Here is a 23,766-nt window from a genome sequence, read left to right as displayed (position 1 = left end):
TGTTACCCAGGCTGGAGTGCAATGGCGTGATCTCGGCTCACCGCAACCTCCGCCTCCTGGGTTCAGGCAATTCTCCTGCCTCAGCCTCCTGAGTAGCTGGGATTACAGGCACGCGCCACCATGCCCAGCTAATTTTTTGTATTTTTAGTAGAGACGGGGTTTCACCATGTTGACCAGGATGGTCTCGATCTCTTGACCTCGTGATCCACCCGCCTCGGCCTCCCAAAGTGCTGGGATTACAGGCTTGAGCCACCGCGCCTGGCCCTATTATGTCTTTTAATGTGTTTCAGATCACTGTTTTCTCTCTGTGTGCCTCAGTTTCCAAATCTATAAAATGGGAATGATTTTTACAGGCTTATAAAACCATTGATGGAAATTGCTTTGAGCAATACCTGGCAGAATATCTATGCTAAATAAGCATTGGCCATTACTGTCAACATTTATCGTTAAGGCAAACAAAGATCATGTCCTTGAAAAGAAGAAGGGTCAAAGACCAGGGTTTGAGAAGAGTCTTACTGTCTGAGTTCTAATCTTGGGTCTTCAGTTTCTCAGCTGTGTGACCTTAAGCACATTCTCCCACCCTTTGGAGCCTAAGTATGTCTGTCTGTCCAATGGAGCTGATGTCGTCTACCATACAGGCTGTGTGAGGTCCTTCATATGTAAAGTATAGTTCTGATAAATGATAAGACCCTTGACCTTCAGCCCGGGTCCCTAAAACTGACCCCTGACCTCCTTCTCTCTCTCTCTCTCTGTATCTCCATCTGACAGTGGAGGGCATCGTGGGGCTGGAACAGGTGAGCAGCCTGGGCGATGGTCCCCCAGGTGGCCGCCCCCGTCGGGGTATGTTCCGGACAGTGGGACAGCTCTACAAGGAGTCCCTGAGCCGCCTCATGGCCACACTCAGCAACACCAATCCCAGTTTTGTCCGCTGCATTGTGCCCAACCACGAGAAGAGGGTGAGTGACTCAGCCTGGGAACGGAGGGGTGGCTGTGGCCGTGGGTTAAAGCTTGGCTGCTGGATGTGGCTGGAGCCACATCTGATTTGAGGACCCTCTCGGACTGGCTGTGTGGCTTTGAGCAAATTGCTCTGTTCCCAGACTCAGGGCCCTGTTGGAAAAATTCATCCATTCGTATGACTTAAATGTATTCAGCACCTATGGAGCTGGGAACAGGGAGCATTGGAGAGAGACGCACAGCCAACTCCTGTTCTCAGGGAGCTCATAGTCTGATGGGGGGGGCCATAGACATTCCTCTGACCACCCAAAATGAATGTCCAGTTGAATCTGTAGGAGTGGAAAGTGTCACATAGGTCTTGATCTGGTCAGTGAAGTCCAGGAAGGCTCCCTGGAGGAGGTGATGACTGAGCCCTGAAAGATAAGTCGTATCCCAGACAGGGAAGAGTTTATACAAAGGCCCAATGGGAGGTTGGAGCATGCCAGGTACAGGGGATAGAAGAAGGCCATCAGGGCTGGGGCTGGGGCATAGGTGTGACAAGACCATGGCCGGCCTCAGTGGCCGGATTTTTGTGTTGAGAAAATCAGAGAATGGGCCCTACAGAGAAGGGGTGATGCGAATGGAAAACGACACCTCGTTCGCCATGTTGCCCAGGCTGCCCTCGAACTCCTGAGCTCAAGCGATCCACCCTCCTTGTCTTTCCAAAGTGCTGGGATTACAGGTGTTAGCCAGCACACCCAGCCTGAGATCCCGTATTTTATCGAATCTGAGGCATGCGTTCCCTCGCCTAGCGTCTCTGAAGTCAAGGTGCAGCTTACAGGCAGTGGCCTGGCGGGGTTTAATTGACAGGTTTTCCCTTTCCTGCTGGCATATTTAATGACAGCGTGTGCCATTTGAATTTTTGAACTGTTTAGATTTTTGCCATTTAGGTATTACTGTTGAAAAGAAAGGCCGGGCACAGTGGCTCATGCCTGTAATCCAGCACTTTGGGATGCCAAGGTGGGTGGATCACCTGAAGTCCGGAGTTTGAGACCAGCCTGGCCAAGATGGTGAAACTCCATCTCCACTAAAACTACAAAAATTGGCCACACGTGGTGGCGTGCGCCTGTAATGCCAGCTACTCGGGAGGCTGAGACAGGAGAATCGCTTGAACCCGGGAGGTGGAGGTTGCAGTGAGCCGAGATTGTGCCATTGCACTCCAGCCTGGGCAACAAAGAGTGAAACTCCATCAAAAATAAAAAAAGAAAGAAAGAGAGAGAGAGAGAGAGAGGGAGGGAGGGAAAGAGGGAAACAGAGAGAGGGGAAAGGTGGTCTGGCACGGTGGCTCATGCCTGTAATCCCAGCACTTTGAAAGGCTGAGGTGGGAGGACTGCTGAAGCCCAGGAGTTCAAGACCAGCCTGGGCAATGGTGAAACCCCATCTCCAAAAAAAAAAAAAAAAAAATACAAAAAAATTAGTTGGGCGTGGTGGCGTGTGCCTGTAGTCCAAGTGAAATAGGAGCTGAGGTGGGAGGATCACCTGAGCCTAAAAATGGGCCGGGCGCGGTGGCTCACGCATGTAATCCCAGCACTTTGATAGGCCGAGGCAGATCTCCGACTCCTGAGGTCAGGAGTTTGAGACCAGCTTTGCCATCATGGTGAAACCATGTCTCTACTCAAAATACAAAAATTAGCCGGGCGTGGTGGCAGGCGCCTGTAATCCCAGCTACTCAGGAGGCTGAGGCAGGAGAATCACTTGAACCCCGGGAGGTGGAGGTTGCTGTAAGCTGAAATTGTGTCACTGCACTCCAGCCTGGGCGAGAGCGAGACTCCATCTCAAAAAACAATGGAAAAAAGAAAAGAAAAAAAAAAAAAAAGAGATGATTTAGCAGCCTTGGACACGTATCAGCTTCTCTCCAGCGTGCAAATCCCACCCACCTCCCTCCCTGCGGGTCTTTTCTCCTTAGCACTGAGTAGTTCTTCTTCATTAGAGACTGCTTCCCCCACGGCACTGTCAGTTTCTCCCACTGGACTCCCGGTTCCCCAGGGGTTGAGCACCGCTGTCTTCCCAGAGCCCAGAACAGTGTCTGGCACCCAGTAGGTGCTCAGTAAATTGCAGGTTGAAACATAGGAAGTTGCCAAGCTTGGCCGTTTGGCGCCCCCGTGTGGCTGCCGCTGACCCCCGCGTGTCCGTCCGCTCCCCACAGGCCGGGAAGCTGGAGCCGCGGCTGGTGCTGGACCAGCTTCGCTGCAACGGCGTCCTGGAGGGCATCCGCATCTGCCGCCAGGGCTTCCCCAACCGCATCCTCTTCCAGGAGTTCCGGCAGCGGTGAGCCCGAGCGGGGGGGCTGGGCAGGGAGTGGGTTTGGAAGCCAACACACGCCTGCATTCGGGTCTCCAACCTCTCTTGCTCCTTCTGAGCCAGGGAGGTTGAGACAGATTACACACTTTGCTGAACCTCAGTTTACTCATCTGTGGTATGGGAGAACAGGACTCCATTTGATGCATTTCTGAGAGAAAGCGCAGAGAGCTCTATGGGCATCTGGGGTGCATTGCTGCTGCCATTTAGGGCAGTGGTCCCCAGACGATGAATGTGAAATCTCTGCATGGTGTCGCACATCTGCACATCTTTAAACGTGAGGTAGAAGTCCAGGCGCGGTGGCTCCCGTCTGTAATCCCAGCACTTTGGGAGGCCGAGGCGGGTGGATCACCTGAGGTCACGAGTTCGAGACCAGCCTGGCCAACACGGTGAACCCTCGTCTTTAATAAAAATATAAAAAATTAGCCAGGTGTGGTGGTGGGCTTCTGTAATCCCAGCTACTTGGGAGGCCGAGGCAGAAGAATCACTTGAACTTGGGAGGCGGAGGTTGCCGTGAGCCAAGATTGAGTCATGGCACTCCAGCCTGGGTGACAGACTGAGACTCTGTCTCAAAAAAAAAAAAAAAAAAAAAGAAGTAGAATAGGACAGAACAGAAAATACCAGGGCCTCATGAGCAGGCAATACAGCAAATATTTAAACATGGGCTTCACATAAGCTGTGTAGAGCAGCACTGTCCCTTAGAAGTAGAAGGGGAGCCTCGTACACAATCGAAAACGTTCTAATAGCTACACTTTTAAAAGTGAAAAAAAGATGAAATTAATTTTACAAGGTATTTTACTAAAGCCAATACATCCAAAATGTTGGCCAGGCACGGTGGCTCACGCCTGTAATCCCAGCACTTTGGGAGGCCGAGGCAGGTGGATCACTTCAGGTCAGGAGTTCGAGACCAGCCTGACCAACATGGTGAAACCTGTCTCTACTAAAAATACAAAAATTAGCTGGGTGTGGTGGTGCACGCTCCTATAATCCCAGCTACTCAGGAGGCTGAGGCAGGAGAATCACTTGAACCAGGGAGGCAGAGGTTGCAGTGAGGCAAAGTCATGCCACTCAAAACAAAACAAAACAAAACAAAACACTGAAGCAGTGGATCATCTGCAACGTTGCTGTCCTTGTTGGTGGCATGAATGCTCAGATGTGAGTTTTGTGACGGTCCTTGTCCTGGTCACCGCTGTTCCTGCTGTGTGTCACTCTGAGCCCCATGCCTGGACTGCAGCAGGCACTAGGTGGGAGTGTCCCATAACTCTGTCCTCCCCACCCTCCCTGCTCGTTGCAGGTACGAGATCCTGACGCCCAACGCCATCCCCAAGGGCTTCATGGACGGGAAGCAGGCCTGCGAAAAGATGGTGAGTAGGCAGAGCCTGGTGTGTGTGTGCAGGGGCCCAGGTGGTGGGGGAGTGGGGCTGGGATCTCCGCTTCACTGCCCCTCCTCACTACCTCTCCCTATAACCCCTGCTCCCTTCCCCCGCTTCCCCATCATCCCCCATCACTCCCCTCCCCCATCACTCCCTCCCCATCACTCCCCTCCCCCCTCCCCCCTCCACATCACCCCCTTCCCCCATCACCACCCCTTCCCATCACTCTCCCTCATCACCACCCCCATCACCCCCCCATCACTTCCCCTCCCCCATCACCCCCTCCCCCATCACCACCCCCCCAATCACCCCCTACCACTTCCCCTTCCCCATCATCCCCTCCATTAATCTCCTCTCCATCATCACCCCTCTCCCACCCCTCACAGATCCAGGCACTGGAACTGGACCCCAACCTCTATCGCGTGGGACAGAGCAAGATCTTCTTCCGGGCTGGGGTCCTGGCCCAGCTGGAAGAGGAGCGAGACCTGAAGGTCACTGACATCATCGTGTCCTTCCAGGCAGCTGCCCGGGGATACCTGGCTCGCAGGTGGGGTGGGGGCCACACTTCTCCCGGGGTCCCTTTGGCCGAGGCTGGGTCAGGGAAGGGTGACCACACAGCTCCAGGCATCAGGGCCTCTGGGATGGGTGCAGGTGGGTGGAGCCGCTGGGTACCCAGGCTTCTTGGTTGGGCAGGCCCAGAGAGTAAGACTGCAACACAGAGGCTAGACTCAGCCATCGGGTGACCAGCTGTCCTAGTGGGCCTGGGATGGGTTTCCCAGGGTGCAGGACTTCCAGAGGCAGCCCAGGGCAATCCAGGTCAAGCAGTCTGCTCTCCTGTTTTTTTTTTTTTTGTTTTTTTTTTGAGACAGAGTCTTGCTGTGTTGCTCAGGCTAGAGTTCAGTGGTGCAATCTCAGCTCACTGCAGCCTTTGCCTCCTGGGTTCAAGCCATTCTCCTGCCTCAGCCTCCCGGGTACCTGGGATTACAGGCATGTACCACCACGCCCGGTTAATTTTTGTATTTTTAGCAGAGATGGGGTTTCACCGTGTTGGGTCAGGCTGGTCTTGAACTCCTAACCTTGGGTGATCCACCCGCCTCGGCCTCCCAAAGTGCTGGGACGACAGGCGTGAGCCACCGCGCCCGGCCGAGACCTGCTTTGATGGGGGCCATAGAGGTGCAGCCAGGAGGCTCTGCTGCAGGCCACGGCTCCCCAGGCCACACCGGACAACCAGGTGGATGAAGGAAAGTGGGAAAGGTGCTAAGGGCGGGAGCGAGTGTGTGCAAGGCACAACAGTGCAAGAGCCTGGCACACTTCGGGAATGAGGGAGTTTGCGGGAGAGTCTCCTTCCTCCTTAGAAATGGCCCAGAGAGGCCGGGCATGGTGGCTCACACCTGTAATCACAGCACATTGGGAAGCCAAGGCGGGCGGATCACTTGAGGTCAGGTGTTCGAGACCAGCCTGGTCAACATGGTGAAACCCCGTCTCTATGAAAGATACAAAACTTAGCCTTAATCGCAGCTACTCAGGAGGCTGAGGCAGGGGAATGGCTTAACCCGGAAGGTGCAGTTGCCAGCGAGCCAAGATCATGCCACTGCGTTCCAGCCTGGGCGACAGAGTGAGACTCTGTCTCAAAAAAAAAAAAAATTGGCTCAAAGAATAGTGTGGCAGGAAAGGATGCTGCACGCAAGCACCACGCTGAGTGGGGCCTCGTCCGGAGGAGCTAGGGAGCCATGAGGGCTGTGAGCGGGGAGAGGTGGGTCAGCTCTGGGTGTAAAAAGACCCTCTGTTAGGAGAGGCTGCAGAAGGAGGCTAGACAGAGGGTCCAGGCAAGGGAGGCTGGGGCTGTGGGACAGCAAAGAGAGAGTTGGGGGAAGGGGGGCGAGCAACCAGAACACAGTGAGATCTAAAAATAATATCGGCCCCTGCACACAGTAGGCATTTTATGATGGCTAAGTGAAAGGAGCGTGGCTTGGTTAGGCACAGTGGCTCACGCCTGTAATCCCAGCACTTTGGGAGGCCGAGGCGGGTGGATCACTTGAGGTCAGGCGTTTGAGAGCAGCCTGGCCAACATGGCGAAACCCCATCTCTACTAAAAATACAAAAATTAGCCAAGATTGTTATGGCAGGCACCTGTAATCCCAGCTACTCGGGAGGCTGAGGCAGGAGAATCGCTTGAACCAGGGAGGCAGAGGTTGCAGTGAGCTGAGATCTTGCCACTGCACTCCAGCCTGGGTGACAGAGCAAGACTCTGTCTCAAAAAGAAGAAAAGAAAGGAGCTTGGCTCTCTTGCTAAGGGGACAGCACCTGGAGGAGCCGAGCCCCACTCTGCCCCTCACCCGTCTCCCCACCCAGGGCCTTCCAGAAGCGCCAGCAGCAGCAGAGTGCCCTGAGGGTGATGCAGCGGAACTGCGCAGCCTACCTCAAGCTGAGACACTGGCAGTGGTGGCGGCTCTTTACCAAGGTGAGGGCGGCCGGGGGAGGTGGTCCCAGCAGGCAGAGGACAGGGCCCTCGGGGCTTGGTCTGCTCCACATGTGACTTCCTCCATATGGGCCTCAGTTGTCTGCATCAGTATAATGGGGCCAGTCAGCCCAGCCTTTGCTAGCTGCGATTCTTTGGTTAGCAAGACAAGAAAAATCTGACTTGAACCAACATGGATCAAAGATACAAGACAATGAGGTCTGTACCTGGATCCAGCGCCCCACACAGATCCCACACAGACAGTCTTATCGGAAGGGACATTCCAAGGACTTAGAGGTGACCTCCCAGGAGCCCATCAAGGGCCAGACCTCCCTTAGGAATGTGTGGGGTTTGGGCAGCCCAGGCTGTGCTGAGTTAACCCTTTACTGCACAAGGGTCCCAACAGTGATGTCAGTATCCGGGGTTCTGCATCCCTCACGTGGCTCTCCTCCATGGTGATCGCCAACAGAGGCTTCCCACACAGTGGCCACCAGCAGATGGAGACTTGCCCCCGACCCCCTAGATTCCCAGGCTTCGTGCTCATTGGCCCAGCTGGAGTCATGTGACCATCCTGGAGCCAGTTAGAACCAATCACATGAGCGAGGCTGGCATCTCATGCCTACCCAAAGCAGAGGGCGCAAAGCCAGGTCACCAGGCACGGTGGTGCTCGCGGACTGGGTGTTCTGTCAATGCGAAATTGGAGAGGACAGGAGGATGGAGGTTTGGGGGCAGTAATGTAATTCTGAATACCGTGTCTGAGAGATCAGCCCGCCTTCTCTTGGCCAGTGTTAACTCAGCACTTACTATGTGCCCAGAGCTTTTAAAGGGTCTGGGGATAAACGGCGAATAAAGAGACAATGTCCTGCCGCTGTGGAGCTCATAGTCTGGGACGGGAGTTGCTGCCCTGCAGCCTGTGGGTCAGATGGCTGTTTTTGCCAAAGCCCTTTCTGCAGCGTGGTGTCTGCAGCTGCACCTGAGCCACAGCAGCTGAGTGGAGTAGGTAAACAGGCCGAAGCTGAGGGTGGCGGCTCACACCTGTAATCTCAGCACTTTGGGAGGCCGAGGCAGGAGCATCACTTGAGCCCAAGAGTTGGAGACCAGCCTGGGCAACAAAGTGAGACACTCATCTCTACAAAAAAATAAAAAATTAACTGGGTGTGGTGGTGCACACCTGTAGTCCCAGCTACTTGGGAGGAAGGATTGCTTGAGCCCAGGAGTCTGAGGCTACAGGAAGCCATGATTACATCACTGCACTCCAGTTTGGGTGACGAGAGTGAGATCCTGTCTCAAAATAATAAATAAAAATAAAAAACAAACTGGCCCGGGCATGAAGGCATACACCTGTAATCCCAGCACTTTGGGAGGCCAAGGCAGATAGAGCACTTGAGGTCAGGAATTTGAGCCCAGCCTGGCCAATCTGATGAAACCCTGTCATTACTAAAAACACAACAACTAGCTGGGCATGGTGGCACATGCCTGTAATCCCAGCTATGTGGGGGGCTGAGGCAGGAGAATCACTTGAACCCAGGAGACGAAGGTTGTGGTGAGCCGAGATCATACCACTGCACTCCAGCCTGTGCGACAGAGCGAGACTCTGTCTCAAAAATAATAATAATAATAATTAATAATAATTTAAAACCAGAGCAAGGGTGGCCTGTAAAGTCTCAAATACTTCCTGGCTGACCTTTGAAGAAAAAGTTTGCCTACCTTAGGTCTTGGGGTTGGGGGTCAAGTAGTATTTGACTGGCATCAATTCAGAAATCTGAACGATACCTGTGAAATGCTAGGAGTTGGAGCAGACGAGGATCGCGGATATAGAATTGGGTGGAGTGGGCCGGGCGCGGTGGCTCACGCCTGTAATCGCAGCACTTTGGGAGGCCGAGGTGGGCAGATCACCTGAGGTCAGGAGTTTGAGACCAGCCTGACCAACATGGCGAAACCATATCCCTACTAAAAATACAAAAATTAGCGGGGCGTGTTAGCGGGCACCTGTAATCCCAGCACTTTGGGAGGCTGAGGCAGGTGGATCACAAGATCAGGAGTTCGAGGCCAGCCTGGCCATGCTGAAGCCCTGTCTCTACTAAAAACACAAAAATTAGATGGGTGTGGTGGCACGCGTCTGTTATCCTAGCTACTTGGGAGGCTGAGGCAGAAGAATCACTTGAACCCAGGAGGGGGAGGTTGCAGTGAGCTGAGATCGCACCACTGGACTCCAGCCTGGGCAACAGAGTGAGACTCTGTGTCAGGAAAAAAAAAAAAAAAAAAGCGAAAGTTAGCTGGGCATGGTGGCAAGCGCCTATAATCCGAGCTACTCGGGAGGCTGAGGCAGAAGAATCGCTTGAACTGAGGAGGTGAAGGTTGCGGTGAGCCGAGATTGCGCCACTGCACTCCAGCCTGGGCGACGAGCGAAACTCCATCTCAAACAAATAAAAAAAACATTGAGTGGAGTGGAAAAGAGTCAAGTAGAGTTATGTAGAACGAAGTAGAAAAGGATAGAACAGAAATTATCAGAGCGAGTCTCACGTAGCAAGGGGCATGAGGTGTTGTAAACCTTTTGTTTTAGTTCTGTGTGTGCAGGTGTCACTGCAGCCTGAATACGCCATGTAAAGCACATCTCTCACTAAGGACCTTGGACTAACAGGCTTAAGAAGCACTGGCCCTTGGCCAGGCATGGTGGCTCATGCCTATATCCCAATGCTTTGGGAGGCTGAGGTGGTCAGATTACTTGAGGCTGGGAGTTCGAGCCCAGCCCAGCCAACACCGCGAAACACTCTCCTGAAAACACAAAAATCAGCCGGGCATGGTGGCACACGCATGTAATCCCAGCTACGCAGGAGACTGAGGCACAAGAATCACTTGAATCCAGGAGGCAGAGGTTGCAGTGAGCAAACACACCCTGCAGCACTCCAGCCTGGGCAACGGAGTGCGACTCCATCAAAAAAAAAAAAAAGGAAGGAAGGAAGGAAATACTGTTCCACAGAATATAGCAGAGGCCACAGTCCAGTGTCTCTTGGGTGTGGAGGAATCCTTTAGCCAGTTAGATTAGATAGATCAATAGAATATTTAGTGGTGCTTGCCTGTACCTGTCACTGTTCTAGGCCTGTGACCAGGGACTGTTGCCAAGGCGGGGACACACAGCTAGCAGGTGCAGGAGATGGGATCTGAACCCATGAACTCGGACTCCACTAAGAGTGTGACGTCTTAGCCCCTGGGTCAGATGGCCTCCCACCTTGGAAGTCAGCCATTCCACCCCATTTCACCTCCACCTAGGTGAAGCCACTGCTGCAGGTGACGCGGCAGGATGAGGTGCTGCAGGCCCGGGCCCAGGAGTTGCAGAAAGTGCAGGAGCTGCAGCAGCAGAGCCTCCGCGAAGTTGGGGAGCTCCGGTGCCGCATGGCAGAGGTGAGGGGGCGGGGCTAGAGCGTGGGGGCGTGTCTTGGGGGTGGGGCTGTGTCCCATGGGTGGGGCCAGGTGTGAGGGGCGGGGCTTCTGGCTGGCTGGCGGGAGGATGGGAGCAAACTAAGGTGCACTTGGGGCCGGGCGGGGTTTGGGGCTGCTTCGTTTGCTGCTCCATTGCGGGTCGCCCAGGGAGCACTGCCTGGTGACCACTAACCTCCCACCCACTCCCCAGCTGGAAGAGGAGCGCACCCGCCTGGCAGAGCAATTGCGAGCAGAGGCAGAACTGTGCGCAGAGGCCGAGGAGACGCGGGGGAGGCTGGCGGCCCGGAAGCAGGAGCTGGAGCTCGTGGTGTCCGAGCTGGAGGCGCGCGTGGGCGAGGAGGAGGAGTGCAGCCGCCAGCTGCAAACCGAGAAGAGGAGGCTGCAGCAGCACATACAGGTCTGGCTCCCTGCGTGCCCAGCAGGCCACCCTCCAGACCCCTCTGTCTACCCCCACCCACCTTTGCTTCTCCAAACCATGTGTCTCTGGGCCATGAGTTTGTAGAAAACTCAGTTCTAGGTGAATTTACAAAAAGAATACATTTTTTGATTCAGATAACAGGAGACCCATATGGCTGGATTCAGGCATGGCTGGATCCAGGTGTCCAAGCGATTTCCTCAGCTTCAGGCATGGCTGGATCCAGGCATCCAAGTGATATTCTCAGTTTCAGGCATGGCTGGATCCAGCCGTCCAAGTGATAGCCTCAGCTTCAGGCATGGCTGGATCCAGGTGTCCAAGTGATGTCGTCAGCTTCAGGCATGGCTGGATCCAGGCATTCAGGCAATGGCCTCAGTACTCCCCCTCTCTCCATCTCCTGGTTTCATTCATGGGCAGGCTGCCCTCATTGTTCCCCTTCAAAATCCAGTGTGTATTTTACACTACAGCACATCTCAATTCAGGTGCTAAATTTTCATCAGAAATACTTGATCTGTATTTCTGTTTTATAATTTCTACAGTTTATAGAAACCAGATTCACATGCCCAAGTTTTCTAAACATGCTTAAAAGCTTTTCGGTGATTGGGTGTCTCGTTTTAAATTTAAAGTAAGTAAAGTAAATAAAACAAAAAATTCAGCTCATCAGTCCACATCAGCCTCATTTCAAGAGCTCAGTCGTGTTTTTCTGTTTTTTTGAGACAAAGTCTCACTCTGTCACCCATGCTGGAGTGTAGCAGTGCCATCTTGACTCACTGCAACCTCTGTCTCCCAGGCTCAAGCAGTTCTCCTCCCTCATCCTCTCCAGTAGTATCTGGGATTACAGGCATGTGCCACCATGCCCAGCTAATTTTTCTGTGTGTGTGTGATGGAGTCTCCCTCTGTCACCCAGCTGGAGTGCAGTGGCACGATCTCAGCTCACTGCAACCTCTGCTCCCTGGGTTCAAGCGATTCTCTTGCTTCAGCCTCCCAAGTAGCTGAGACTACAGGTGTGTGCCACCACGCCCAGCTGATTTTTGTATTTTTAGTAGAGACGGGATTTCAGCATGTTGGCCAGGCTGATCTCCAACTCCTGACCAGTGATCTGCCCACCTCAGCCATCCACAGTGCTGAGATTACAGGCATGAGCCACCACACCTGGCCCAGTAGTGTTTTAATTAACTCCTCTTGACCCCATTGATGAGGGAGGGACCCTGCCCTAGGTTTATGGGGATGGCCGAGCACACAGCACCAGACACCAGACAGGTGAGACTGATTGACAGCAGTTTCTTGAATATATGATATTCATAGCCTGAGGGGGGCCAACACCACACCGTAGACGGGCATGTGGGCGGTGCCCTCAAGAGCAGAGTGAACAGGCAGGGGCTGTGGGAAACAGGCTTTATAGCAACAACAGGTAGAGATGACCCCTGGGTGCCTTGGGAAAATGGGATTGGTTTGTTTCAGCAATTCCATGGGTTGGCAGGGAACTGGAATGTGCTTCCCAGGGATAATCAGGCACAGTGCCTGGTCCCCAGGATAAGGAGGGTTAGTTGGCTGGAGGACCCTATCTGTGGGAGCAGAAGGAGCAGGAGGACTGTGGTTAGGCCATTTGAGGCCCTCCCACTTTTACCAAATGTCAAGGCAGCACACAAAATTGAGTCTTGGCTGGGCGCAGTGGTTCAATCTATATTCCCAGGACTTTGGGAGGATCTCTTAAGCCCAGGGGCTCAAGACTAGCCTAGGCAATATGGTGAAGCCCTTTCTCTACAAAAACAAAAACAAAAATTAGCTAGGCATGGTGTCACACACCTATAGAGTATTCACAGCTACCCAGGAGGCTGATGTGGGAGGATCACCTGAGCCTAGGAGGTCAAGGCTGCAGGAAGCTGTGATGGCACCACCGCACTCCAGCCTGGGTGACAGTGAGGGCCCATCTCAAAACAATAAAACAGGCCGGGCGCAGTGGCTCATGCCTGTAATCCCAACACTTTGGGAGGCCGAGGCCAGTGGATCACCTGAAGTCAGGAGAGTGAGACCAGCCTGGCCAACATGGTGAAACCCCGTCTCTACTAAAAATACAAAAAATTAGCTGGGTGTGATGGCAGGTGCCTGTAATCCCAGCTACTTGGGAGACTGAGGCACGAGAGTCAGTTGAACCCCAGGAGATGGTGACTGCAGCTAGCCAAGATTGAGCCATTGCACTCCAGCCTGGGCGACAAGAGCAAAACTCCATCTTAAAAATAATTTTTTTTTAGGCCGGGCGCGGTGGCTCAAGCCTGTAATCCCAGCACTGTGGGAGGCCGAGGCGGGTGGATCACGAGGTCAAAAGATCGAGACCAGCCTGGCCAACATGGTGAAACCCTGTCTTTACTAAAAATACAAAAATTAGCTGGGCATGGTGGCAGGTGCCTCTGGTCCCAGCTACTCATGAGGCCAAGGCAGAAGAATCGCTTGAACCCGGGAGGCGGAGGTTGCAGTGAGCTGAGATTGCGTCCCTGCACTTTAGCCTGGCAACAGAGCAAGACTCCGTCTCAAAAAAGAAAAGAAAAGAAAAAAAAAAAAAAAAAAAAAAAAAAAAAAAACGGCAAAGCCAGTAAAGGCCTGTAATCCCAGCTACGCAGGAGGCTGAGGCAGGAGAATTGCCTGAACCCAGGAGGCGGAGGTTGCGGTGAGCCGAGATCGCGCCATTGCACTCCAGCCTGGGTAACAAGAGCGAAACTCCGTCCCAAAAAAAAAAAAAAAAAAAGATTTGATCCTTCCCAGCCTCGCCCAGGGCAGACCTCTCTGAAGCACAAGCCCTGGGGATCCGTGGAACTTCCCCGCCCCATCCTTCCCCGTGGCACTCCGCCGCTTCCCGGTGTATCCTCACCCCTCCTGCCTCCCTGCTCCAGGAGCTAGAGGCGCACCTTGAGGCGGAGGAGGGGGCGCGGCAGAAGCTGCAGCTGGAGAAGGTGACAACAGAGGCAAAGATGAAGAAATTTGAAGAGGACCTGCTGCTCCTAGAAGACCAGAACTCGAAGCTGAGCAAGGTTGGGGGCCTGAGGGCAGCTGGGAAAGGGAGGGGATGCACGGGTGGGTTAATGGATGGCGAACTTCAAGCCGTGGTGCTACCACGCTGCAGTTCACAGGTGTGCACTGGTGGGGGTGGGATGGGTCTATAGACCCCAGGGAATGGGAAGAAGAGGGAGACGGTGGGAGAGGAAGGTCAGAGAAGGGTGAAGAGGGGCAGAAACGGGAGAGCAACATCAGAAGCTGCAGGTCGGGTGGGGGCTGCTCCTGGCCCGGCTCCTGACGGCCCCCCACCCCGCAGGAGCGGAAGCTGCTGGAGGATCGTCTGGCCGAGTTCTCATCCCAGGCAGCGGAGGAGGAGGAGAAGGTCAAGAGCCTCAATAAGCTACGGCTCAAATATGAGGCCACGATCGCAGACATGGAGGGTGAGCTCCCGCCCAGCCAGTGGGGAGCTGTAGGGGTCTGTGTGCTCTGATGGGAGGCGTCAGACAAGCCCCATGTGCCACGGGGCCTCCGTGGCTGTGTCTGCTAAATGGGATAGGAAAGAAGGCTCAGGGCGGATTGCCTGTCCTCCCGGCCCTTGAGTTCTTTATGCATCTCTAGGTCCAACTTGCCTTCTCTGCTTGGTGTCCTGAGCTGCCCTGCTTTCTCTGACCGCCCCACTGTCTGTCTCGGACACTTTTTTGTCTCCCTGTCCCTTGCTGTTGACTTAGAATCAGAAACAGAAGGGAGGGGGCACAGGGAGGAGGCAGAGCTGTGGACACAGGGCAGAGAGAGTCAGAGGGAGGAGGCATGGGCTGTCAGTGGGGGTGAGGAGGAGAGGTCAGTGTCCGGCCAAGGGCCTAGGACAACACTGTGGGAGAGTCCCTGAGAGAGACGGGGAAGGTGGGAGGAGGAGAAGGTGTTAAGGGAGGTGCTGAGCTTAGCCTTGGGGGTCGGTGGTCTCTGTGGGAGCGGCTGGGTGCGCAGGCCTGGAGCCCTCATGCACGGCCCCTGCCCCTGCCCCCAGACCGCCTCCGGAAGGAGGAGAAGAGTCGCCAGGAGCTGGAGAAGCTGAAGCGGCGGCTGGATGGGGAGAGCTCGGAGCTGCAGGAGCAGATGGTGGAGCAGCAGCAGCGGGCAGAGGATCTGCGCTCGCAGCTGGGCCGCAAGGAGGAGGAGCTGCAGGCTGCCCTGGCCAGGTGCAGGGTGGGGTGGGCTTGGTGGGGTAAGCAGCACGGCTGCACGGCCGGCCAGTGTGGGGTGCCCAAGTCAGAGGCTCCTGAACCCCAGTGGAGCCACTCACCAGCCACAGACAAGCTGCTTCCCCCTGAGCCTTAGTGTCCCCTTCTGTCAAATGAAGACAGAAACAGTTCCAGGCCCACTAGGTTAAGGAAAAGTGAAACAAGACTCTACGTGTCTGGTAGCTTGCATAACACTCAGTGCGCAATGGGAGCAAGAAAATGCTATTTCTAGGCCAGGGAAGATGGCTCATGCCTGTAATCCCAGCACTTTGGTGGGGGCACGGCAGGCGGATCACTTAAGGTCAGGAGTTCGAGACCAGCCTGGCCAACGTGGCGAAACCCTGCCTCTACTAAAAATGCAAAAATGAGCTGAATGTGGTGGCGTGCGCAGTGATCCAAGCTACTCGGGAGGCTGAGGCAGGAGAATCGCTTGAATGCGGGAGGCAGAGGTTGCAGTGAGCCAAGATCACACCACTGCACTCCAGCCTGGGTGACAGAGCAAGACTGTGTCAAAAAAAAAAATGCCGTTTCTCCCTCTCCCCCTGCTTGACCTCCCCACACCAAGCAGCCCAGAATCAGCCGAGATTTGACAAGTGGCCCAGCTGTGCTAGGAGTCTTGATAATTACACTTACACTGTGTTCACAGTTATTGAGCCCCTGCTCTAGGCCAGATGTGGTGCCGAGTATCCCACGCGCTTCTTATGCCCTGTGCTTCATGCAATCTCAGACGCCCCTGATGACAGCTACAGCTCCCTTTCAGAGGTGTTAGCATGTGAAAACCTGGACATCTTAGAGCTGATGGAACATAGTGTGTGTGTGCGTGTGCGTGCGCGTGCGCGTGCGCATGTGTGTGCGCGTGCGTGTGTGCGTGTGTGTGTGTGCGTCTGCACGTGCGCGTGTGCGCGTGTGTGCATGTGCATGTGTGTGCATGTGTACACGTGCCTGCAAGTGCATGTGTGTGCGTGTGCGTGTGTGCATGTGCGCGTACGTGTGCACGTGTGAGTACATGTGTGCACGTGTGTGTACGTGTGCATGTGTGTGTGTGCGCATGTGTGTGTGTGTGTGTTTAAGAACACACTTTTTTTTTTTTGAAACGGAGTCTTGCTTTGTTGTCCAGGGTGTGCGTCTGCACGTGCGCGTGCACATGTGTGCATGTGTGTGCATGTGTACGTGTGCCTGCAAGTGCGCGTGTGTGCGTGTGCATGTACGTGTGCACGGGTGCGTACATGTGTGCACGTGTGTGTACGTGTGCGTGTGTGTGTGCGCGTGTGTGTGTGTTTAAGAACACACATTTTTTTTTTTTTGAAACGGAGTCTTGCTTTGTTGTCCAGGCTGGAGTGCAATGGTGTGACTACAACCTCCACCTCCCAGGTTCAAGCGATACTCGTGCCTCAGCCTCCCAAGTAGCTGGGACTACAGGCACCCGCCAGCATGCCCAGCTAATTGTTGTGTTTTTAGTAGAGACGCGGTTTCATCCTGGCTGGTCTCAAACTCCTGACCTCAGGTGATCCACTCGCCTCGGCCTCCCAAAGTGCTTGGATTATAGGCATGAGCCACCGCGCCCGGCCGTGAACACACATCTTCGAGTCTGACTTCTGGGTTCAAATCCTGGCTTCCCCGCTTTCTAGTCATATGACCTCCCCCAGGTGACACAGCTCCCTAGCCTCAGTGTTTTAATCTATACAATGGGGGACTTATAGATGCTACTCCTAGGGTGAGTGTGAGGGTTAAAGAACAAAGTGCCCCTCAGGCACTAGGCATGCTCAAAGCCCTCAGTAAATGCCGGATGTTACTACTTTTATTACTCCTGTTAATTTTTTCTTTTTTGCCGAGGTGAAATTCACATAAAAGTAATCATTTTTTAAATGTACAGTTCAGTGGCTTTTGCACGCTCACGATGCTGTGTAACCATCACCTCTAGGTCGAGAACATTTTCTTGTTTTTTTAGATGGAGTCTTGCTCTGTCTCCAGGGTGGAGTGCGGTGGTGTGATCTTGGCTCACTACATCCTCCGCCTCCGGGTTCAAGCCATTCTCCTTCCTCAGCCTCCTGAGTAGCTGGGACTACAGGTGCCCACCACCACACGTGGCTAATTTTTGTATTTTTAGTCGAGACGGGGTTTTGCTTTTTTGGCCAGGCTGGTCTCAAACTCCTGACCTCAAGTGATCTGCCCGCCTCAGCCTCCCAAAGTGCTGGGATTACTGGCATGAGCCACCGTGCCGGCCTCTAGAACATTTTTATCACCCCAGAAGGAGACCCTGTATGTATTAAGCAATTGTGGCCAGGCGCAGGGACTCATCCCGTAGTCCACCAGTCTGAGAGGAAGAGGCAGGAGGGTTGCCTGAACTCAGGAATTCAAGACCAGCCTGGGAAATATAGTGAGACCCTGTCTCTACAAAAAACTTAAAAACTTAGCCAGGCATGATGGCATGTGCCTGTAGTCCCTGCTACTTAGAGGGCTGAGGTTGGAGGATCATTTGAAACTGAGAAGCCGAGGCTGCGGTGAGCTATGATCGTGCCACTGCACTCTGGTCTAGGTGACAGAACGAGATCCTGTCTCAAAAAAAAAAAAAAAAAAAAGGCAGCCACTCCCCATCCCTCCTTCTCCCCGACCCGGCAGCCTCTGATCCACTTTCCGCCTAAATAGAAGCTGCCTATTCTAGATATTTCATACGACATGTGGCCTTTTGTGCTTCAGTTGTTTTTTTTTTTGAGACGGAGTTTCGCTCTTGTTACCCAGGCTGGAGTGCAATGGCGCGATCTCGGCTCACCGCAACCTCCGCCTCCTGGGTTCAGGCAATTCTCCTGCCTCGGCCTCCTGAGTAGCTGGGATTACAGGCACGTGCCACCATGCCCAGCTAATTTTTTGTACTTTTAGTAGAGACGGGGTTTCACCATGTTGACCAGGATGGTCTCGATCTCTTGACCTCGTGATCCACCCGCCTCGGCCTCCCACAGTGCTGGGATTACAGGCGTGAGCCACTGCGCCCGGCCTGAGCTTCAGTTATTTTTACCACCATCTCCCCAGCAACCCTCGTGAAGGGGAGTGTTCATTGCCGTGTCCTCCCGCAGACCAGGACCCTGCCCTCCAGAGAGGCTAAGTCCCTTTCGGGGGACCAGGAGAGGATATGAAGCCAGGCCTGTGTGGCTCCCTGAGCCATTAACCCCCGGGTCCCAGCCGCTGCCCCTGGATCCGGCGTCTCTTTGTAGTGACACCACATGAAGGGACAGGAAGCCACATCCCCGTCAGGGCTATAAGGAGGGACTCCGGCCAACCCAGCCACTCACAGGCTAGGTGACCTCGGCAAGTGCTTTCTCTGCGCTGGGCCTCGGTTTCCTCATTTGGCAGGAGCATTAAATGAGGTGATACACGTAAGGTACTGGCATGTGGCAGCAGCTCACTAAGTGTCTCCCGCAACTCCTGTGGGTGTCATTCCCACTTTACTGCTAAGAAAACTGAGACTCGAAATGAGTCAGGCTGAGCGAAGTGACTCACGCCTGTAATCCCAGCACTTTGGGAGGCCGAAGTGGGTGGATCACCTGAGGTTAGGAGTTCGAGACCAGCCTGGCCAACACGGTGAAACCTTGTCTGTACTAAAAATACAAAAATTAACCAGGAGTGGTGGCGCATGCCTGCAATCCCAGCTACTCAGGAGGCTGAGGCAGGAGAGTCACTTGAACCTGGGAGGTGGAGGTTGCGGTGAGCTGAGTTCGTGCCACTGAACGGCAGCCTGGGCGACAGAGCGAGATGCCATCTCAAAAAAGTAAAAAAGATTAGCGAGGCTTTGTGACCTGCCCCTGTGGTCCCGGCTACATGGGAAGCTGTGGCGGGAGATCACTTGAGCCCAGGAATTTGAGGCTGCAGTGAGCTGTGACTGCACCACTGCACTCCAGCCTGGGCAACAGAGTGACACCCTGCCTCAAAAAAATTAAGTTAGTACTGGAGTCAAGTGTCCAATGGCAGGACAGGAGTCGAACCTGGGACTTGCCTCCTCTAAAGCCCGCATCCAGCCCCTCTGTCCCCGGAAATCATCGCCTTGCCCTTACCTGCCGCTGTACCAACTCCATGGTTCTTGTCACCCCCAGGGCAGAAGACGAGGGTGGGGCCCGGGCCCAGTTGCTAAAATCCCTGCGTGAGGTGCAAGCAGCCCTGGCCGAGGCCCAGGAGGACCTGGAGGCCGAGCGCGTGGCCAGGACCAAGGCAGAGAAGCAGCGCCGGGACCTGGGCGAGGAGCTGGAGGCGCTGCGGGGCGAGCTGGAGGACACGCTGGACTCCACCAACGCGCAGCAGGAGCTCCGGTGAGGCCTGGCGGCCGGCTGCTGTCGCAGCCTGGGATGTGCAGGGCGGGGGCAGAGGTTAGGTGCAACGTCTCTTTCTATACGGAGGCTTAATCATCAAACAGTTGTTCGTGAACCACCAGCTCTAGGTCTGGCCTGGGTCAAGCTGGGGACAGAGATGGGTCAGACCCAAGTGCTATTCTTGGGAACTTCCAGTCTCAGGGGAGGCAGATTGAAACAAAGACAGTCTCAATCCAGAACAAGGGGTGCTTCCATGGAGTAACACGGGGCATTGTGGAGGATAAGTGAAGACCCCTAAACCAAGTCTGTGGGAGGTCCGGGAAGACTTTCCTGAGGAAGGGGCTTTTGGATAAGGGTTTTGAAGGGTGAATAGGAGTTTACCCTTAAAACCACACTCCTTCCACAGCATCACCACCCAAATCTCTTGGGGAGTGTAGTGTGAGGCCCTCATTTTTTTAGGAAACATGAACAGGAGGCACAACTGGCTCTCCCAAAGCCCCTGCCTTCCTGTGTTCTAAAATTCTCATCCCCCCTCCCTTCCCCCAATAAAGGTCCAAGAGGGAACAGGAGGTGACGGAGCTGAAGAAGGCTCTGGAGGAGGAGACTCGCATCCACGAGGCGGCAGTGCAGGAGCTGAGGCAGCGCCACGGCCAGGCCCTGGGGGAGCTGGCGGAGCAGCTGGAGCAGGCCCGGAGGGTGGGTTGGGGCAAGGGGACAGGGCAGGACGTGGGGTTGGTGGAGGTACTGCTGGCTGGTTCTAGGCCGGCTCATCTCCCTGGGTTTCTTTCCGCATGCATTCACATCCATCTTTCATTCAGCAAGCCTTAACGCAGGGTGGACTCTCTTCCAGGAGCTGTGCTGGGGACCCAGCCACGAACCCAGCAACCAGCACTGCCTTCCCTTGTGGTGCTTTCCTTCTAGTGGGAGAGCCAGAGAGCAAACAGTATAAACACCTTCAGTCTATATCAGGGTGATAAGTGCTTTGAGGCCGTAGGAACAGGAAATGGGGGATCAGAATTCTAAGGCGGGTGAGATTTTCAGTAGAGAGGCCATGGAGATATTCTGTGAGAAGGTGATGTCAGGGTAAAAACCTGAGGGAGAAGCCGGGTGCGGTGATCCATGCCTGTAATCCCAGCACTTTGGGAGGCTGAGACAGGCAGATTACCTGAGGTCGGGAGTTCGAGACCAGCCTGACCAACATGGCAAAACCCCATCTCTACTAAAAATACAAAATTAGCTGGGCATGGTGGCACCTGCCTGTAATCCCAGCTACTGGGGAGGCTGAGGCAGGAGAATCACTTAAACCCAGGAGGTGGAGGTTGCGGTGAGCCGAGATCAGCGCCACTGCACTCCAGCCTGGGCAACAAGAGTGAAACTCCGTCTGAAAAAAAAATACAAAAATTAACCGGGCGTGGTGGCACACTCCTATAGTCCCAGCTACTCAGGAGGCTGAGGCAGGAGAATCACTTGAATCCAAGAAGCAGAGATTGCAGTGAGCTGAGATTGTACCACTGTGCTCCAGCCTGGCCAAGAGAGCAAGACTCTGTCTCAAAAAACAAAACAAACAAACCAACCAACCTGGGCCAGGCACCGTGGCTCATGCGTATAATCCCAGCACTTTGGGAGGCCAAGGAGGTGCCCAAAGGTCAGGAGTTCGAGACCAGCCGGGCCAACATGGCAAACCCCGTTTCTACTAAAAATAGAAAAAAATTAGCCGGGCATGGTACAGGTGCCTGTAATTCCGGCTTCTTGGAAGGCTGAGTCAGGAGAATCACTTGAGCCCAGGAGGTGGAGGTTGCAGTGAGCTGACATTGCACCATTGCACTCCAGCCTGGGCAACAAGAGTGAGACACTGTCTCAAAAAAAAAAAAAGAGGGAGTGAGGGTTGAGCTCTCTGGGCATTGGGAGAAGTGTGTTCCAGGCAGAGGGAACAGCCCGTGCAAAGGCCCTGAGGGGAGTGCGCCTGGCCTGGTCCAGGAAAGGCCTCGTAGATCTTTGCTCATTTCCCTCCCACACCAGGGCAAAGGTGCATGGGAGAAGACCCGGCTGGCCCTGGAGGCCGAGGTGTCCGAGCTGCGGGTGGAACTGAGCAGCCTGCAGACTGCGCGTCAGGAGGGTGAGCAGCGGAGGCGCCGCCTGGAGTCACAGCTGCAGGAGGTGCAGGGCCGCGCTGGCGACGGGGAGAGGGCTCGAGCAGAGACTGCTGAGAAGCTGCAGCGAGCCCAGGTGAGTGGGATGGCCAGGGTGGGGATTTCCGCTGTGTGACCTTGGTGACATGCCTGCCCTCTCTGTTCTTCTGATTGGTCCATAGCAAGCCTGTTATCTCGTTTGGGCCTTCCAACATAATCATGCGCGAGATGGCACAGTGGCTCACGTCTGTAATTCTAGCACTTTGGGAGGCCAAGGTAGGAGGATTGCTTGACCCCAGGAGTTCGAGACCAGCCTGGGCAACGTAGTGAGATCCCGTCTTTAGAAAAAATGTCAAAATTAACCGGGTATGTTGGTGTGTAGTCCCAGCTCCTCAGGGCACTGAGGCAGGAGGATCTCTAGAACCTGGGAGGAGGTCAAGCCTACAACGAGCTATGTTTGTGCCACTGCACTCCAGCCTGGGCAGCAAAGTGAGATCCTATCTCAAAATAAGAATAATAATACCCAGCACTTTGGGAGGCCGAGGCGGTTGAATCATTTGAGGTTGGGAGTTCGGGACCAGCCTGGCCAACATGGAGAAACCCTGTTTCTACTAAAAAAAAAAAAAGAAATACAAAATTAGCTGGGCGTGGTGGCGCATGCCTGTAATCCCAGCTAGTTGGGAGGCTGAGGCAGGAGAATCACTTGAACCCAAGAGGCGGATGTTGCAGTGAGCCGAGATCACGCCGCTGCACTCCAGCCTGGGCAACAAGAGTGAAATTCAGTCTCAAATAATAATAATGGTTCGCTCTTTTAAGGTGTACAATTGGATGGATTTTAGCATATGCACAAAGCTGCACAGCCATCACCATAATCTAATTCTGGACCATTTTCATTATCCCGAAAAGAAATCCTATACCCTTTAGCTGTCATACCGCCTTCTCCCCACCCCACCCAGGGAACCACTGATCTCCTTTCTGTCTCTACGGATTTCCCATTCTGGAGATCTTGTGTAAATGGAATCCTACTATATGTGGGTGCCCTTTGTGGCTGCCTTCTTTGACTTAACATACGGTTTCCAGTTCATCTATGTTACCGCTTGTGGCATCATTCCTTTTTATTTTTTAATGTTTAAAACACTGCCGGGCGCAGTGGCTCACACCTATAATCCCAGCACTTTGGGAGGCCGAGGTGGGTGGATCAACTGAGGTCAGGAGTTCAAGACCATCCTGAGCAACATGATGAAACGCCATCTTTACTAAAAATACAAAATTACCTAGGTGTGATGGCACGCATCTGTAATCCCAGCTACTCGGGAGGCTGAGGCAGGAGAATGGTTTGAACCCAGGAGGCAGAAGTTACAGTGAGCCAAGATCGCTCCGTTGCACTCCAGCCTAGAAAACAAGAGTGAAAGTTTGTCTCAAAAAAAAAAGCCCACCATGCAATAGATCCACATACCTTTCTATTGCTGAATAATGTCCGTTGTATGGATATTCCATGTTGGTTTATCCATTCATTTATTTTTTTATTTTATTTATTTTTTTTTTTGAGACGGAGTTTCGCTCTTGTTACCCAGACCGGAGTGCAATGGCGCGGTCTCGGCTCACCGCAGCCTCCGCCTCCCGGGTTCAGGTAATTCTCCTGCCTCAGCCTCCTGAGTAGCTGGGATTACAGGCACGCGCCACCATGCCCAGCTAATTTTTTGTATTTTTAGTAGAGACGGGGTTTTACCATGTTGACCAGGATGGTCTCGATCTCTTGACCTTGTGATCCACCCGCCTCGGCCTCCCAAAGTGCTGGGATTACAGGCGTGAGCCACCGTGCCCAGCCCTATCCATTCATTTATTGATGAACATTGGGGCTGTTCCCACCTCTCGGCGATTATAAGTCATGCCGCTGTGAACATTCCCGTACGAGTTTCTGCATAGACCCAGCCTTCATTTCTCCTGGGTCTGCACCTAGGAGTGGAATTGTTAAGTCACATGGAAACCCTGTGTCTAAGCGTCCGAGGAGCTGCCGAACCGTTTTCCACGGCAGCTGCACCCTTTTGCATTCCTGCCAGTGTGGTAGGGATTTGAGGCAGACGGGGTCGCTGGGTGGAAGCCGGGATCGGAGGACTTCATTCTCCTCTCCC

The 23,766-nt window shown here is 54.0% G+C and overlaps 1 protein-coding gene across 9 annotated transcripts in view; it reads left to right on the top strand.

The window, feature by feature from the left end:
- The window catches only part of MYH14 (myosin heavy chain 14), a 106,080-nt gene that overhangs the window by 54,958 nt on the left and 27,356 nt on the right, over positions 1-23,766 (top strand). For all 9 annotated transcript variants that reach the window (XM_032264581.1, XM_032264576.1, XM_032264577.1 and 6 more), the window contains 13 exons: positions 769-956; positions 3,140-3,261; positions 4,586-4,655; positions 5,051-5,211; positions 7,017-7,125; positions 10,393-10,524; positions 10,754-10,960; positions 13,867-14,004; positions 14,286-14,409; positions 14,994-15,165; positions 19,293-19,505; positions 20,057-20,201; positions 21,525-21,731. In XM_032264581.1, the coding sequence (XP_032120472.1) occupies positions 769-956; positions 3,140-3,261; positions 4,586-4,655; positions 5,051-5,211; positions 7,017-7,125; positions 10,393-10,524; positions 10,754-10,960; positions 13,867-14,004; positions 14,286-14,409; positions 14,994-15,165; positions 19,293-19,505; positions 20,057-20,201; positions 21,525-21,731 (1,988 nt within the window). The remainder of the gene's footprint in view (positions 1-768; positions 957-3,139; positions 3,262-4,585; positions 4,656-5,050; positions 5,212-7,016; positions 7,126-10,392; positions 10,525-10,753; positions 10,961-13,866; positions 14,005-14,285; positions 14,410-14,993; positions 15,166-19,292; positions 19,506-20,056; positions 20,202-21,524; positions 21,732-23,766) is intronic.

This window comes from Sapajus apella, unplaced genomic scaffold (assembly GCF_009761245.1).
Source record: "Sapajus apella isolate SASKATOON/1434 unplaced genomic scaffold, GSC_monkey_1.0 scaffold144, whole genome shotgun sequence".
NCBI classification, from domain to species: Eukaryota; Metazoa; Chordata; class Mammalia; order Primates; family Cebidae; genus Sapajus; species Sapajus apella.
This window is presented reverse-complemented; position numbering and strand designations above follow the sequence as displayed.